Source organism: Triticum aestivum, chromosome 7D (genome assembly GCF_018294505.1).
Source record: "Triticum aestivum cultivar Chinese Spring chromosome 7D, IWGSC CS RefSeq v2.1, whole genome shotgun sequence".
In the NCBI taxonomy this organism is placed as follows: domain Eukaryota; kingdom Viridiplantae; phylum Streptophyta; class Magnoliopsida; order Poales; family Poaceae; genus Triticum; species Triticum aestivum.
The window spans coordinates 164,203,200-164,219,149 of NC_057814.1; the positions used below are offsets into that span (position 1 = coordinate 164,203,200).

At 45.9% G+C, this 15,950-nt stretch overlaps 1 protein-coding gene and 1 long non-coding RNA gene across 19 annotated transcripts; one reads left to right on the forward strand and one right to left on the reverse strand.

The window, feature by feature from the left end:
- Positions 1-1,981: 1,981 nt before the first annotated feature.
- Positions 1,982-8,668, reverse strand: LOC123163872 (uncharacterized). 18 transcript variants are annotated; one of them, XR_006482034.1, is made up of 8 exons: positions 8,324-8,668; positions 7,442-7,539; positions 7,219-7,290; positions 7,073-7,146; positions 6,950-6,981; positions 6,538-6,638; positions 2,902-6,283; positions 1,982-2,798 (listed from the first exon to the last, which is right to left on the reverse strand). It is a non-coding gene; the product is annotated as an uncharacterized lncRNA (long non-coding RNA). The 18 variants fall into 18 exon arrangements; XR_006482031.1 differs by having other exon boundaries at positions 7,073-7,150; XR_006482022.1 differs by having other exon boundaries at positions 7,417-7,539.
- A 2,039-nt stretch (positions 8,669-10,707) lies between these two features.
- LOC123167703 (protein TIFY 11e) lies at positions 10,708-11,478 on the forward strand. Its single transcript, XM_044585559.1, has one exon. It carries the CDS (start codon positions 10,844-10,846, stop codon positions 11,282-11,284), a length of 441 nt encoding a protein of 146 aa, XP_044441494.1. The 5' UTR covers positions 10,708-10,843; the 3' UTR covers positions 11,285-11,478.
- The last annotated feature ends 4,472 nt before the right edge of the window (positions 11,479-15,950 follow it).

Below are 15,950 nucleotides of genomic sequence, written 5' to 3' on the forward strand. Positions count from 1 at the left end.
CGGTCCCTGCCACGGTTATCTGTTTCGGCCGGGTCCAGTGAGCAGTGGTGAGACCAGGTGTCGCGGTGAGCAGCCGGATCCGGCCGTCGGCGAGCCGCGCCGTGGATCTAGCCATCCCAGGGCGATTTCCGGAGCCGAGGGCGACTTGAGGATTTCTACCTCAAGCTGAGCCGTGCCGTCGGTCTGGCCAACCCAGGCTGAGTTGCTGGCTTGCTGCCTGTTGGCCTGCTACACAGCCTACTGATAGTATGCTCGGTATTTGACAGGGAAATCACACAGCGAAGGTACAATTTTTTGAGCTTTGTTTCAGTCCAGATGTACCAAACTTCATATTTCTACGAACTGAAACTCAACTGTAAACATATGTATCCTAAACATTCTATTTGAATCACCTGTTGTACTTTGATTACCCCGTAGTGTTTTCTTCTCAGTCTCACTCTCAAATCCAGCTTCATGCACTTTTGTGACCTTTTCTTATCTAGAATCTGTTGAGGCTGTTACCTTTCTCTGAAAAATGCTATATATTTTGAGCTTTGTAGGAATAAAAAAGCTCTCCACTTGAATCAAATAAATTATGGCGTTAGCAGTAGCACAGTAAGGGTTCTCACCTGCATAAGTTCTTTTGAGTGACCAAGTCAGATGTGATTATTTTGTTATCTCACAACTCATGATTGTTGATTTCCAAACTCTGTTTGACGTAACCATTAGGTTCTTGTGCATTGTGATGTAGTAAATGTTGTTGTGATCTTCAAAACGAGAAGGCAGATTAGTCTATTCTCCATTCTGTCTTCTTCTACAACTGAAAGATTCAGAGGTGTCACACTTGGAGCAGAGGAAGAAATTTCTTTTTTTTACCTTCTCTACAAAGATGTGCATATAGTAATTCTGTTTAGTCATTTCCACCATGTTTCTATGGTTTTCTATTCTGTTGTCTTTTCATATATATCCCTTTGAAGCAATGGGCGTTAATATATTAATTGTAACAAGGTTGGAGACTGATGCGGATGCGCGCAAGGGCAACGTTGGATGACACCTAGAAGAGCAAGCACAGTGCAGCGAAGGAAGTACCGAGCTTCGGCAGCACTACACCATCGTCCTCTGCCTCACCGAGCACACCAATTTCATGAGATGGTGAGAGCATTTCGACAGATTGTGTACTTTTCAATTTTAGACCTTTGTGCTCTAGATGCCATTGCTGGATGTCGACTTGGCGGTGAGATTTCTCAAATGCTCCAAGTTGAGACTTAACTTCAAAATAAAAAACGTAGCATCTGCAAGTTCTTGACCATCCTTGATTTGATTAACCATCATGCAGCTATTATATTTTTTGCAGCTGTAATCTTTAATCTGAAGATATTTTCATAATAGTGGTAAAAAATGTTTCTAAAGAAGAACATGAAAGTTGTTTCTAAAAAAAATGGTGGTAACTCTTTCTAAATAAAAAATTGTGTAACTCGTTTTCTGAATAATCTGAAAGATTGTAAAAAAAAGGTTAATAAAAAACTGTAGCAACTATGTTTATGAAGTTTTTTGTGTACTTCATTTTTTATGATTAGGCTACGTTTATGATTAGACCGGATAGTCGTCTTTTTTTATAGACTGTACAAAAATTTGTAGGCATGTACCACAAGAAAGTACGCAAGATCTGAAAATTTGACATTGGTAGGGTGCTTAATAAATGTATTGGAAATGTGGTGCTTCATAAATATTGAAACAATGGACCTATGAGTACAGGGCTGAGCACGGATTGGAAAGTTTAACCTGGCTAGCTACCAAAAAAGGCATCCTCGAGGATTTGTTTGGTTGATTTGGTTTAATCCTTATTCCAGAACCATCAATAATTACGCAGACAGTACTTTCTATTGTCTCAGGTTAACTCTTGATTGGGACCTGACTGAACAATGAAAGTCCAAGTATCTTGACAAAATTTCAGTAGTAACCAAATTTCAAATAAGCACCTTTTATGCCAAGAAATTAACCATCAAGCATAATTTGCAATATATTATCAATCTGACAAAAGAATCACTACAAATTCTATTAAATCCTTTTTAAATAGGGGTTTTCATCAGGTTTAGAAATCAGACTGTAAACAACAATTTTTACTGCATGTTCAAGGTGTGTTACAGGCCCACATCTATATCAGAATCTCAAATTACACATTTTCAAAGTATACTGTGTGACACATATATTGTACTACATAGTTCTTGTTTATTTCTTGTCACCTATTTGTTATATCTAACAATAGGATATTCTAGATCAACTCCCCGCATAGACCCGCTTCGAGGGAGGAGGATGCAGAGGCCGGCAACAAGGAGCGGGTGTGGGTGCTCATCCTCGCCGCTGACCACAAGTGCTGCGACAAACTTTGGGCAGAATTCGATGCCTCCACGGGTATGAGCAAATCAAATACTGCTTACTTCTTTCTGTCTGTTGTCTGCTGAAGTAGCTAATAGACCGCTTTAGAATGTTGTGAGCTTGGTTATTTTACATTGTTTGCTAATATCAAGCAAAGAATGAATGCTGGAGTGTGTTACTGTGCTTCATTACAATACCTACAAAACTTTAGAAAGGGTGTTTCTGTCCACCCACATAAAGCAAAAGATAAATCTATGATTGCGCGGCAGGCCTGATAATCCACACCAAACCAATCAAAAAAGAGATCAATCTGTGACTTGTTGAGTAATTAACAAACCCGGTGTTGTTGTCCACTACCAGCCGGCTGGAGGCCCCAACTCGTTTGGCTCCGTCTACGCGGTGCCAGGAGATTAGCAGATGGATGCATCCGCCGGCAGTACCAACTGCACATCAAAGAACAACGGCTTAGTACGTTGACAGGGATAGAAAAATATGAAACTCGGACACACAGAATTTGCAGTTATCAACAAACACTAATTTGAATACCTTCTAAATCTCACATAGTGCAGGGCTGCTCTGAATATTATTGTGTTCCATAAATAATGTTCCTTTCTTAGTCTACTACCGGGTGCACAATCCATCGACCACCATGATCCTCTGTCACATTAAAGCTGTCCTACATCATCAGATTAGAGTCTTTGCTCTTGTTGATAAATTGTGTAACACTCTGAAACACAACGATATTTTTTTACTCGTCAGATTCAGATTAGAGTCTGTTTTTTTACTCTGAAACACAAAAAGAACATTGTCCCATTGTCAATGGAGTAAAGAAAGAATAGATTATCTTCATGCCCCCGTATTTATGAAAAATATTTATTCAACAAAAACATGTCTACCTGCCAACTTCATTGCAAACCAACTCACGTGTGCAGCAACATTATTTATTAATTAATGTAAAATATGTCTGCCACTCAACAAAGTTTAGAACCAAATGGACAACTATGAAGAAGCATAAATATTTTGTAATCATTTTTGGCTTCCCTTACATGTTGTAGGCAGCATACGATACTTATCTGAAATACCTAAAGGCACAAGAAAAGCTAGTGAAGAATGAAGAAACTTTAATCTAACCTCGCTCAATCTGGTGTATTTCCTTGAGCACCCATGCGAGTGTCTTAGCTCTTCTTCGTACGCATGGGGCACGAGCATGTTCTCCAAGGAGGACAATAGCTCTCACCCACGACCTCCTCGATGTCGTTGGTGAAGTAGTAGAGGGTGACAACGTGGAATTGCTTGGTCGCTTTTGTGGGTGACCTCAAGGCGCTGCTGGTGGGAGGTCACAGACAAGCGCGTGCTGTCGGTGAAGGTGGATCTAGAGAACAAGAATTCAACCTAAAACCAGACGAAGGTGGGAGGTGGGACGAAAAAAACCCGGAACGGAGACAACCAAATGCTTCATTACCGAAAAAGGCTCGTGCCCCGCTTTATACATAAAGCAACGATCACCATACAAACCAACACATACAACTCACCCCACAACACACACACAAGGCAAGATACAAAGGTGTATATGAACTGCTAGATCACCCCCATCCACTCTAAGCAACTACATGTAGGCAGGGATAGCACCACTTGTAGTCTCCGCAGACCTCAACCGTGAGCGAGTCACCGCGAAGAGAGAGAGAGAGAGAGAGAGAGAGAGAGAGAGAGAGAGCTATGCACGACAAGCCGAACACTTCAAGGCGGTGCCTTCAAGAAGGGCACGACACAGGAGTATCACCACCGCCCGATCCCAAGATCAAGGTTTCCTTCGGAGCAATCGGAGCATGTATAGGAGCCGCGACGACGCCTTCAAGAAGGAGGTTCCGCCCATAGGCGACGTCGCCGTCGGCTTGGCAGAGCCAAAGCAGGTTTTCACCCCGGGAAGTCCTCACAGCCCCCGAGGCGAGGCACAACAAACCAGGCCTGCCGGACCTACCCCTCCGGTTGTCGCACCCTGACCACCACACCCCCGCACGGTCACGGCAGCTAGCTCACACCCGAGCTGTGAGCTCCGCCCATGAGCCCACGCCTCCCACCTCCAGGGCCGCCGCCCCAACACCCATGGTCCCGACACCATCCCCTACCGAAGCTTGCAGCCATGACAGGCAAAGAGACGGGCGGGAAGGCACCTCCTTCCCTGCCCTTGGACGGTCCCCAGGTCCGAGGCCCACCCCCGGGCCGGCCGCACTCGGCCGCCACCGCCCCATCCCGCCAGGCCATGCAAGGACGAGCTCCCCGGTGCGCCACCTGACAGGAGGCAAGGATGGTTCCGTGGCCCTCCCGGCGTCGGATCCATCCCTCAACTGTGGCCATCACTGGGAAAGGTCCAGCCCTATGTCGCGACATGTGCAAGCTCAGCAGGGGCTGGATTGGAACCGCACTCAGACCTGCGCCGTGGCTGGACAAGATGAATCTCACCAGCGGCCGCTATCCACCACCAGTGACCACACAGCCGGATGACGAGGTGCAGCGGCGACCCAAGCCGCCGCCCGCCGAGCTCCCGCGCGTGCCGAGCCACCCAGGCCACCGCTGAGCCAGCGCAACGCGCGGGCGCAGCCGCTGCCAGATCTGGGCGCGCACAAACGCAGCCGCCGGCAACATCGCAGCCACCCCCGCCGTAGAGCCACCCGTACGAGCACCTGGCCAGGCGTCGCCACCCCACACTCAGATGCCACGTCGTCGTGCCCCCTACTCGCATGGCGCCTTCGCCGGCCACGCCATCCTGCGCCACACGCGGCCACACGGTGAAGGGAAGACCCCCCCACACACACACCACCGGAGCCGACCGGGCTTCGCCCGGCCTTGCTCGCAGGCGGCGGCAGGGGAGGGGAGAAGGGGAGGAGGAGGGGGTCCCGGCGGCGGCGGCGCAAGGGTTTCTCTCGTGACGCGCGTCGCAGGAGGAGGACGGAGGGGACATACTTCTCCCGGCTTTTGTTTTCCAACTGCTCCATTAGGAGTAGAGATATGTCCAGATATATGATTGCAATATTCTAACATTACTTTATTTTCTTCCTTTACCTCACACTGTAAAGCCGAGACAAACAATGTGACCTCACCTAATCTCTGATCCCCACGGCAATTGGGTATCTCTATCCTCCTCTCACCACAAAGCAAAACTCAAAAGACAATGAAAAAGGGAGGGAACAAAAAATTCTCACTCATTGAAGTATCTTACCTAATTAGAGAAACTAAAAAAGGCCAAAAGGAAGTGTCCATTAAAAGGCTAGCAAGTACCATTATATCTAGCTCTCTTTCTGCAGGGCTTGCTGCAGAAGAGATGGGCTCCTAACAAACCTTCCCTCAAACAACAAAAAACAGATGACATGAGTAAACCTGTGGACTCTGTTTCGACAAAGCAGATACGTAGACGATGGTAATCTACTGTGAGGAGAGAGATTTTCCACCGCTTGGCTTACAAATATTATAGAAATTTTTATTCTTTCAAGCATCAGTTCTAGTAGAATGCACATGTACATATAGAACAATTTCTAACAGTTATTCACCCACATGTTTACCAGAATATAAAAAAAGATAAAAGAAACTCTTAGAGCTAAAATGATCTCATGTAATCTAGGCAGTAGGTTTGCTCGGACTCACTATTTAGTTATTTTCCTTGCAAACTAATTTTCAGTACTTCCATTTTTATGGGTGACTGGAGTATCAGTGATACTCTTAAAAGGTGCGTACTTCAGTCTAGCATATGAAACATCATCTGCCCCCTAAACATTTAAAAGCAAGTAAAATTTAATTTTGTTGTATGGCCTAATTACCTGAGATCCTCCACAATGATTCAGTGCATAACCAAGTCCATATATCTGGTTTGATAAATCTTCTATAGTTTCTTATCCCTGTTAACTGTGCCTGCCTTGCAACTCTGAATCTTCAACTACAACAACAATCAAAGCTTTGTCCTCAGATTGCTTTCAGTAACTACTGCAGAAATATCAGATGATGAGGCATGTGCATAACCACTAACTACACAATAATAAGCACACCAAAGAAATCCACCTAGGAGTATGGCTGGATGAACATCTAATTTCACTGGAGCTGGTGCTCAAAACTTGATGAACGGAGACACCACAATGTAGGTCGCAACTTGAAAGAATTGTCTTATGAACACCTAATTTCACTGGAGCTTACCTTGAATGCATCTTTGTATGTCCTGTCATCTTACTCCAGGCAGTTAAAGCAAAAATTCCACAACTTTCACCCTGTCAATGAGAGGGAGGACTTCGAGAACCCTGTAGTTACACACAGATGAACTTTTTCGTAGTCCCACAAAACGATAAGTAAAGAGAAGATAAGTGTCCAACAGAACTTTTATAAAGAAATGTTTCTGATAGAAAACTGAAAGGAACTCTTAGATGTAGACTCCCAGGTCGTGCGACACACACACACACACACAACTTGTTGGGTTCCATTATTGCACCATCAACAATGTCCTTTATACTCTCACTAAGATTTTTGAACGCCTAGTCAGCCACCAAGGTGAGCAACCTAAACCATATGGTGTAACCTGGGTCTTTTTTAACCTTTAGACATTGATACATACCTCAGCGATTGTGTATTGGAAGAGATTGACCTCTTTACCATGTGAAAGAAAGCAAGTGAGCGATCAAGTTTAGGAAACAGAAGAACAAATCGTGCTATAACAAAATACCAAAAGTTGCTTCACCTTTCGGCATGGTGCCCGCTAAACTCAGAGTTCCTAATAAGCCCCATGATGTCCATTCCATGAGACCATGACGCCTATCTTTAGTACAATTCAGTTAGTTTCACAAAGTCAAATATCAAGAGGTACAGAAAACATGAACCACATACCATGTCATGAGATCTTCCACTGATTATAGCAGTCAGGAGAAGTGGTGCTACATGCCTCACAGCAGCACACATCTGTGAACAAAAATCTTTAGAATGTTGAATGGAAAATGCATTGATACTGCAACACATATATGGAACAAATTAAGGCGGAACTATTGTCCAGTGGCTGAAGTCGCCCCAGGCATGGGGCTTGAGTACCTTGGGGAAGTAGGGGTATACACACCTTGGGTTGCCAATGAGCATCCTACTACTGCCAGTGGAGCCCAGATAGAAAATAGAAACTTAGGCTGTTGCAGCCTGACAGAGCATAGAGAAAACGAGCTGAGCAACATGAAAAATAACATTTCAGAATGACTTCATGAACTCTCAAAAATAGAATAATATGGCAGAGAGCAAATTGAACAACAACAAAAAAATTAAAACTGTACAATTAGTAAGGCAAACCATCCTAACTTAAAAAAAAAATAGTGAGACTATCATTCTAAACAATAGTACATTTACTTAGCGCAGCTATGATATTCTCACACTGGATCTACAATATCTATTCCAATTTCCATGCCGACAAATATAGAGTGGTTCTGTCAGTTAAAAAGATAAAATACCAAAATTTGGTATAAAGAAGCAAGAAGATAAGATGCATGTGCGTTCTAGCATCCACACAAAACACGGAAGCATGGCCTTGCATAACTCAACAAACGCATGCTTCCTTACTTGAATACCTTGTAGTGATGACGACTGGTTACTTTTCTTTTTATATAGGTGGTATCTTTCCGATCACATAATTGACATCCTCTTTCAGATTTTGGAGTACAGAGAAAGAAGACTACGGTGGTACTACTCCTAGCAGGACATACATTAGTACATGAAAAGAAGAACAGTTTAAGAACATAGCAAAAACTGAACGAGGCAATGCATCATGAACTGAACGAGGTCCGCACAGCCCTGCACAAGGATACCCTTTCCCTCCCTCCCTCCCTCTCAATTTTAACAAGGGATCCCATGGCCTCAATCCTCATCTCCGTCTCTCTATCCTGATCTGATTCTCTCCATCTCAGATCTGATTCTCTCCGTCTTGATCCAAACAGAGAAAAGAGGGAAGATGAACCTGAGGGAGGAAGGCGATCGCATGGTGGCGAACGCAGGCGGAACCCGACGGCGGGAGCACGGTGGTGGATGCCTAGGGTTTAGCGGAGGTGGCGGCGGCGTCTCCCCTCAGAGGTCGGCGGCGGCGGCGTCTCCTCTGGGAGGTCGGCGACGTTGATCCCTTAAGTCCGCGGCGGCGATCCCGGACGTCCGCGGGCGACGTCTCCTCTAGGAGGTCGGTGGCGGCAAGATCGTACGTCGGAGTTGGCGATAGAGGGGAGGCGGCGCTGTGACCTCTGAGATCGCATGAGGGCGGCGCTGTGTCCTCGAGGGGATCGATAGGCTTTGTTTTTTTTGCAACGTCTTTTTTTTGGGCTGCATGCGTGGGGTGGGGGGAGGGGAGAGGAAAAAAACCGGACGAAAGTGGTGGGACGAAAATAAACCCGGAACAGAAACTACCAACTGAGACATTAGGAGTAGAGATTAGTCTTCGTAAACCACCGGCTGCTCTTTTGCGATTTCTTTCCCTTCAAATGAAAAACCTTACAGGTCACCCCTTGTAGATCTGAAGAAGGAAGTTTTATCCATCTCTAAACTTCTCCAGAATTTTAAGCTGAAGAAAATTAATCGGAGGGCTAATGAGGCTGCACACCAGATTGGGAAATTTAGCTTTGATAATACTCCCTCCGTCCCAAAATTCTTGTCTTAGATTCATCCGGATACGGATGTATCTAATACTAAAACGTGACTTGATACATCCATATTTAGACAAATATAAGACAAGAATTTTGGGACGAAGGGAGGTCAGAGAGTATTCTTTATAATAGATTTTCGCCCTGCATGGTCAATACTGTATGAAATGATTGTAATAACTTTCAAATTAATTAATTAATGAGAGGTGTTTTCAGAGAAAACAAAATCTTCGTAGCGTGTAGATTGTGCTTCTAGAGTCTTTGTTCGTTGAAATAACTCAGTAGAATATAAACGGAATGTTGATGTTTCATTGTTTTTCTCATTAAAGAATGAATTTTATTAACTTAAAATGAAACACTGAGGAGATATAAACACAATGAGTGCATATTAAACCTCTGTATGATTAGGATGTACACAACCAACAACAAGACACACAAAGAGAGTCATGTCGGTGAAAAGCAAAGTAATACACGACAAAAGATATGTCTAATCAAAGGAGAAAAGAAAAGAAACTGTATCAAAAAATATTGATCGACGAACTACAACAACAATGTTTCCTTGTACATCACGAGATGAGGTTTTAGGGATCCTTAAAAAAAAAAGATGAGGTTTTACAGGTTGTCAAAGAAAGACATGATACCCCTAGTGACAACCACAAAAACATGGCTACGTTCTTTTCTACACCATAGAAAAAAATACTCCTAGGCGATTAGGTTTTGTCCTTTGCCCTTTGACGCCACCGCCAGTCCTCCCGCCTCCGATGGACTTTGGGCTATGCAGGTGCGAAGGACCTCGCCCCTCACCCCGCCAGGAGGTATCCCGCTCTCGTTCTTATTAGGTTCGGTGTCTCAGTTGGTGCTATGTGGCAGCAACTCTGTCCCTCAGTGGGAATAACATCCCTCACATTTAATCCCATCCCGACGATGCGTCTAACTCATCAAGTGCATGTGAAGGCGTGTCTCTGTCGACTCACGGGAGTCGGTCGATATTATACTTTAGTGGATTTGTTTTAATCTAGTTATTATTCATGTGTTTACAGTTTTGATCCTTCTAATGTACGACTCTCTTCGTCCGTGTTGGTTGTTGCTCTGCTACGTTGGTCTTGTGTCGCTTAGCATGATGAATTGCTGACTGTCTACTATAATAAGGTTTACCCGGCTCCGTTGATGAAGTGGCAATGACGACAACATACATTCGTCTCACTCTATTGCTTATAATCGTCGCTACATGGTTCATGGACCTGATTGTAATTTTTGTTAACTACGGTATCCACTATATACTGTCATCAATTGATTATGAATAGATCATAACTTTCTCAAAAAATAAAACATCATCGGAATCAGGATGAGTGGAATTAAGGTTGAGTGGCAATTAGGACCGGTGCTTTGAGACTGAAATCAGCACATGCGTGAACCGGGTCTAAGCCGATGGAGAGTACAAGTACAACCCGGTCCTATAAGATTTTTCTCCGGACGATCGCTGCACGGAATCGACAGCCGGAGGGCGACCCACTCCATCAATTCCCAACAACTGAACGTGCGGCACGAAGGGAGTGGCAGCCACCACGTCGAAATTGTCCTGCTGGCCCTGGACCAACACGTGTTCTTCGTGCCAGAGACCGCGAAGAATCACCCCAACAAGTCCCCCCACGTTTGACAGCAACAGCCCACACGACACGCGCGATTCGTATAAATCAAAACCCATCTCACCACCTCCTAATCCATCAATTTCCTTTCTCCACCCAACACAAGCCCCGATCAAGGCAGAGCTCCCCCTCCCCTACAGCTCCCTCTCATCAACCCACACCGCGAGTTCGCGTACCGGGGGACCGATCAATCAAGCGGCAAGAATGGCGGCGACAGGGAGCGCTCAGAGCCGACGGTTCGCCATGGCGTGCGGCGTTCTCAGCCGCTGCATCAAGGCGGCGGAGGCGCGGCCGGCGGCCACGGTGGTCCTCCCCCTCATGCCCGGAGCGGAATTGCCCGCGCAAGACGACCGCGCGGCGGGTCCTGCGCCGGAGCACGCGCAGATGACCATCTTCTACGGCGGGCAGGTGCTGGTGCTGGACGAGGTGCCGGCCGATAGGGCGGCCGAGCTGCTGCGTGTCGCTGCTGTCTCAGGCACAGCGCGTGGGAGCTGCGAGGCGGCGGATGGCGACCTGCCCATGGCGAGGAAGGCGTCGCTGCAGCGGTTCATGCAGAAGCGCAAGGGAAGGCTCGCCACGCGCGCTGTCCCCTACAGCTGGCCAGACGGCGACGCCGTCCCCTACCATCTCACACTTACGCTCTGATTCGTGTTCGTGCGTAGTAGAGTAGCCTGAGTAATTTAGGGTCCATGGAAATGTGTTGCTGCTGTTGGAGTCCAAATTGTTGACCCACTCGCTTGTCCCCGTCTCCCTGATTTTTTGTTTTTGAACGAAGGCTCAAAAAGAGCCCGACTTTGAATTAACAAAGCCATCAACCGGCCAGGATTACAGGACTGCCACTTATAACAAGAAACCAAAGAGCGAAAATAAAGATACATTGTGCTCAATAGAACAACTCGAAGGCATAGAACAATGTCACCGAACGCCGCTATGCCAAAGCCAGCTAACCTACTAAGGCTATGGGAGGAAGGCACCACCGTGCATGTTTTGTGTCACTGACTACCACCAAAAACAGGGGCAACACATGTCCTGACTCTGCCTCCGCAAAGGGCCTCTACCCTTTCACCCGGGCTCGACGGGTGCCGCACCGGTGGCCTGTGAAGTGGTTCACCCTAGAACCCAGATCAGAATTCCCAAGCAGCCAAAGAAGAGGCACCAGGAACAAACCCACACGAAACGGGGAGCCGAACACCCAGTCACCGTTGCCGGCAGCAGCAAGGCAGAGCACCGGACGAGAGTTGTCGAAACGAAGGCGCTGAAAACCCCCGGAGAAGGCCAAGAGGATGCAGCACCATGCATCGGTCAAGGATAGGAGTCTCCATAATCCATGGCACCAGAGAAGGGACCCCGATCCCCTTGCACCAGCGGCTGAAGCCCTCCACACCTGGACCAGAGCAAGTTGCCGAAGATGAAGATCAGACTAATACAATCCGCCGCCGAACCACCACCGACTCCACCACCACTTGAGCACTTCCCTGACGATGCCTTCGGGAAGGATTACGCCACCAAGGTGCCGTCGTCGACATGAATCGAGGAACTGAGGCTTTCACCTGAGCTGCTGGGTGGGGTGGGAGGTGCAGGAAGCCCACCGAAGCCTTCAGCAAGGAAAACGATGCCCAAAGGCGACGTCTTCAATGTGGCCGCCGCGCCGGCCAGGGGTTTCCCCCGGATCCGCACCCAACCACCAGATCCGCACACCCGCCATCCAGAAAACAGCGACCGGAGCCACCAGGGACAGGGGGCGGCGCGGATCGGAGCAGATTGAGGTTGTGGACGCCGATTCTCCAAGGTACAGCCGACCTACGGGAAGCTGCTGCAGCCGTCGACGCCCGCCGCCTCCACGCCGCCCGCGCGACCGGGAAGGCGGCCCACCTGCACCCTGCGCCGCCGCCCGCCGCACAGGCCACGCCGCTGGCAGCCGCCCGGGGCCACCGCCCCGGATGCTGAGGTTCTCCATGCAGGGTGGATCCGCCGAGGTCCCCGCCGCCACCTTCATGGGTGCCGAGCGGCCGCGCCGCTGGCCACCTCTGGCGGCGGCGGATGGAGGGAGGGAGACGGGGGGACTAAGTGGCGGCGGCTAGGGTTGGCCCCCGAGTCGCCTCGGAGGAGACGACCATCGCTCTGAATTATTGTGATCAGAAATTATTGTTGTTTCCTCGTCAATTCGCCATGATCAGTTCATCAGATGAACGATTGCCTTTGCTTCCCACTCGGCCGTGTTGGCAGCCGTTGGACACGCTTTGCTGGTAGACACCTGCAATTGGCAATTAGCAAGCGTGCGTAATTCATTTCTGCCGACCCCCCATCAAGCTCCCACTTGGCCGTGTCGGCAGCTGGACACGCTTTGCTGGTAGACACCGGCCATTGCGATTAGCCCTTCGTGAACAAATATAAGATTCTCCGTATTTTAGATCACTAAAATAATATTCCTTAATTTAGCACACTTATTTTCAGTCGGAGGAAATAATCTAATACGTCTGATATTTGTTTATAGGAGGAGTAGCAATTAGCAAGCATGCGTAATTCATTTGCTGGTAGACACCTGCAATTGACAATTAACAAGTGTGTGTAACGACATCGCCATCTTGGCATGCAAATACAAACATTTAGCTGAGTGACCCACGTCGTTTTTTGATCTTTTTTTCTGAGTTGTTACGGTTAGAGGTGAGCACTTCTACACCATAAATCAAAGAACCGAACTAAATGCATTGGAAATGAAGGCAAGGGAATTTGCGAAAAATGCGGGATAGAATTTGTGAGTTGACCAATATTCTTGGTTTATTGGTTTATGGTATCCGGTTCGGTGTTTTCATCGCTAGTTGTTTGTGTTCAGATGTATCATCGGTTATCATCCTAAATAAACCTAATTGACCATCACACCATAGACATTGAAATTGACTTCCCTTTTCTCTAACTTTCCTACTTTGCACGCACATATAGGTATGATCCTATGTTTATGCACAATGCACGCCCCCACATAACCCAATTCACCCGTGCTGCCTCCTTGCACTGATTTTGGCTCCCTCCCCCTCCCCCCCCCACCCCCACCCCCCAAGGACTTCAATTTCTCAACCGAGTCGCCTTCCAACTTTGAGGTTGTATCTATTGCCAAGGCCTAGCAACAACGTCTCCATGACAAGTGCTCATGTTGTTTGGATTTTCCATGTCTGATCTTTCTGTTCTAGCTCTCCCCTAGTGCTAGCACAACATGGGTATTCCACCGCGAGTACACCGCCCGGGGATCCTAACGGGAAGGCTAAGAAGGTAGCGACCTGACCGCTCGGCCCAAAATCAACAAGTTGGTGCCACCCCCTTACAGACACACGAAGTAGAAAACCGGTTCGCCTCACCCCCGACAATGAAATAACCCAGACGCGCTGAGGGTCCTATTTAATGTACAACGCGTCGAAGGACGACCAAATGTGCATGCCCCAAGACATTATCTTTGTTGGCTGGCAAGTTGCCCTATTGGGCCTTGACCCATTCAGATAAGCGGAAGAAAAAACAAAGAGGAAGGAAAACTAAAAAAGTAAAGAGAATATTTAAAACACTTTTATAAAATATAAATGTTCATGATTTTTTAAAACACTGTAAACAATAAAAAACATGAACTTTAAAAATGTTTACGGATTTGAAAAATGTTCATCGATTAAAAAGTATTCATGAATTTAGGAAATGTTCATGAATTTTAAAAAATGTTGGCAAAATTAGAAAATGATCTCGGATTTCATAAGAAGTTCCTCAAATTTTAGAAATGTCCAGGGATTTTAAAGCTATTCACAAATTAGAAAATTGTTTACAAATTTAAAGATTTATCTATAGATCAGCATAAGAGCACCACATTCCTATGGAATAGGCCCAACTGCAGCCTTCATCCTATCCACTCCTTGACGTATGGGATACAAAAACTACCTCAATGCAACAAGAGGTTCCATTCATAGGGAGCTTAGTAAATTACTTTCAGAAGAAGTTCCCCGAATTTCAGAAATAATCAAAAAATTTAAAGATATTCACAAATTTAAAGATTTGTCTATAGATCAATGTAAGATCATCACGTTCCTATGCAAATCATCCCAACCGTGGCCTGCATTCTATCCACTCATTGACATATGGGGCCACGAATACAAAAACTACCTAAATGCACCAAGAGGCTCCATTCCTAGGGACCTTAGTAACTTAAGAGATAAGAAGGCATGTCAAAATTTAAGTTCCTTCTTCTTCCGACAACTTTAGATCCTTAATTCAAATGCTTCTAAGCAGAGATTTTTTGGGATGAGACAGGTAGAGTCGAGGAAACAATTTTTTGATTCGCCCAATCTATTAATAAAGCAGATTTGTTTTTTGAGATGAATAGAGCGGAAGATTGGTATTTGCAATTTTTTTGATATTTACAAAAAAAGTGTGACATGAACAATAGCAAGAAATTAAACATTTCCAATGATTATTGCCTGGACAACATCAACGCCAAGGCCCCATTCTTGACGTGCGTGATGACAACTGGCAACATTGAAGAAGTGGTGGCAAGTAGGCAAGGTGCCAAATTATATATCTTGCATACACTTGCCTTTGTGTCATGTCCCTAGCTCAGGATGAAACAAAGCAATTCCAAATCAAAACTCGAGGTCCTAAAAGTATCTCGAATGTGTTAGTTGGGTCCTATAAGTATGGTAATGCACACCTAGGTCTTAGAAGTGAATAAGTTGTTTGTAGTCAGTCCTACCAAGGTCTGACCTGCCTGTATGGTGTGTTGACTGCCATAGATGCAATAATTAGCAAGAATACCCAAACAAACTCTATATTCTAATTCAATGGCCCCTCTCTCTAAATCCCCAATTCTCTTTCCATCTTGCAATCTTGAAGACATGGTAGCACTTGTAAAGGTATGCTTGGATACGACAACAATTCTCGTCGAGATGTGCTCGAGCACTAAAAAAAATCCAAACAACTAAGATGTTTGTTTATGCTCCCTCAATTCCTCATAGAATTGGAAAAATAAATTGTGTTGTCGAGAGATAAATACTACCATCCTTGAGTGAATAGACAAAACAATTATGTCACTAAATTAGAATATACAATTTGTTAGGGTTTTTTTTTGCAAAAATATTGTATTGTCTACATGGTATAAGTCAACACGTCGCGTGGGCAGGTCAGACCTGGTTAGGAACTGCAATTAATAATATATTCACCTTTTGAAGTTAGATGTACATTTTCATACTTATAGGACCCAATTGACACACCCAAAATACTTTTAGGACCTCTAGTATATTCTACTCTCAAACAAATAGAGGATATAATGTTCCAATGTATGAGT

What these genes read in the sequence shown, in the direction of transcription:
- LOC123167703 (XM_044585559.1), top strand. Translation starts at nt 10,844, where the DNA reads ATGGCGGCGACAGGGAGCGCTCAGAGCCGACGGTTCGCCATGGCGTGC.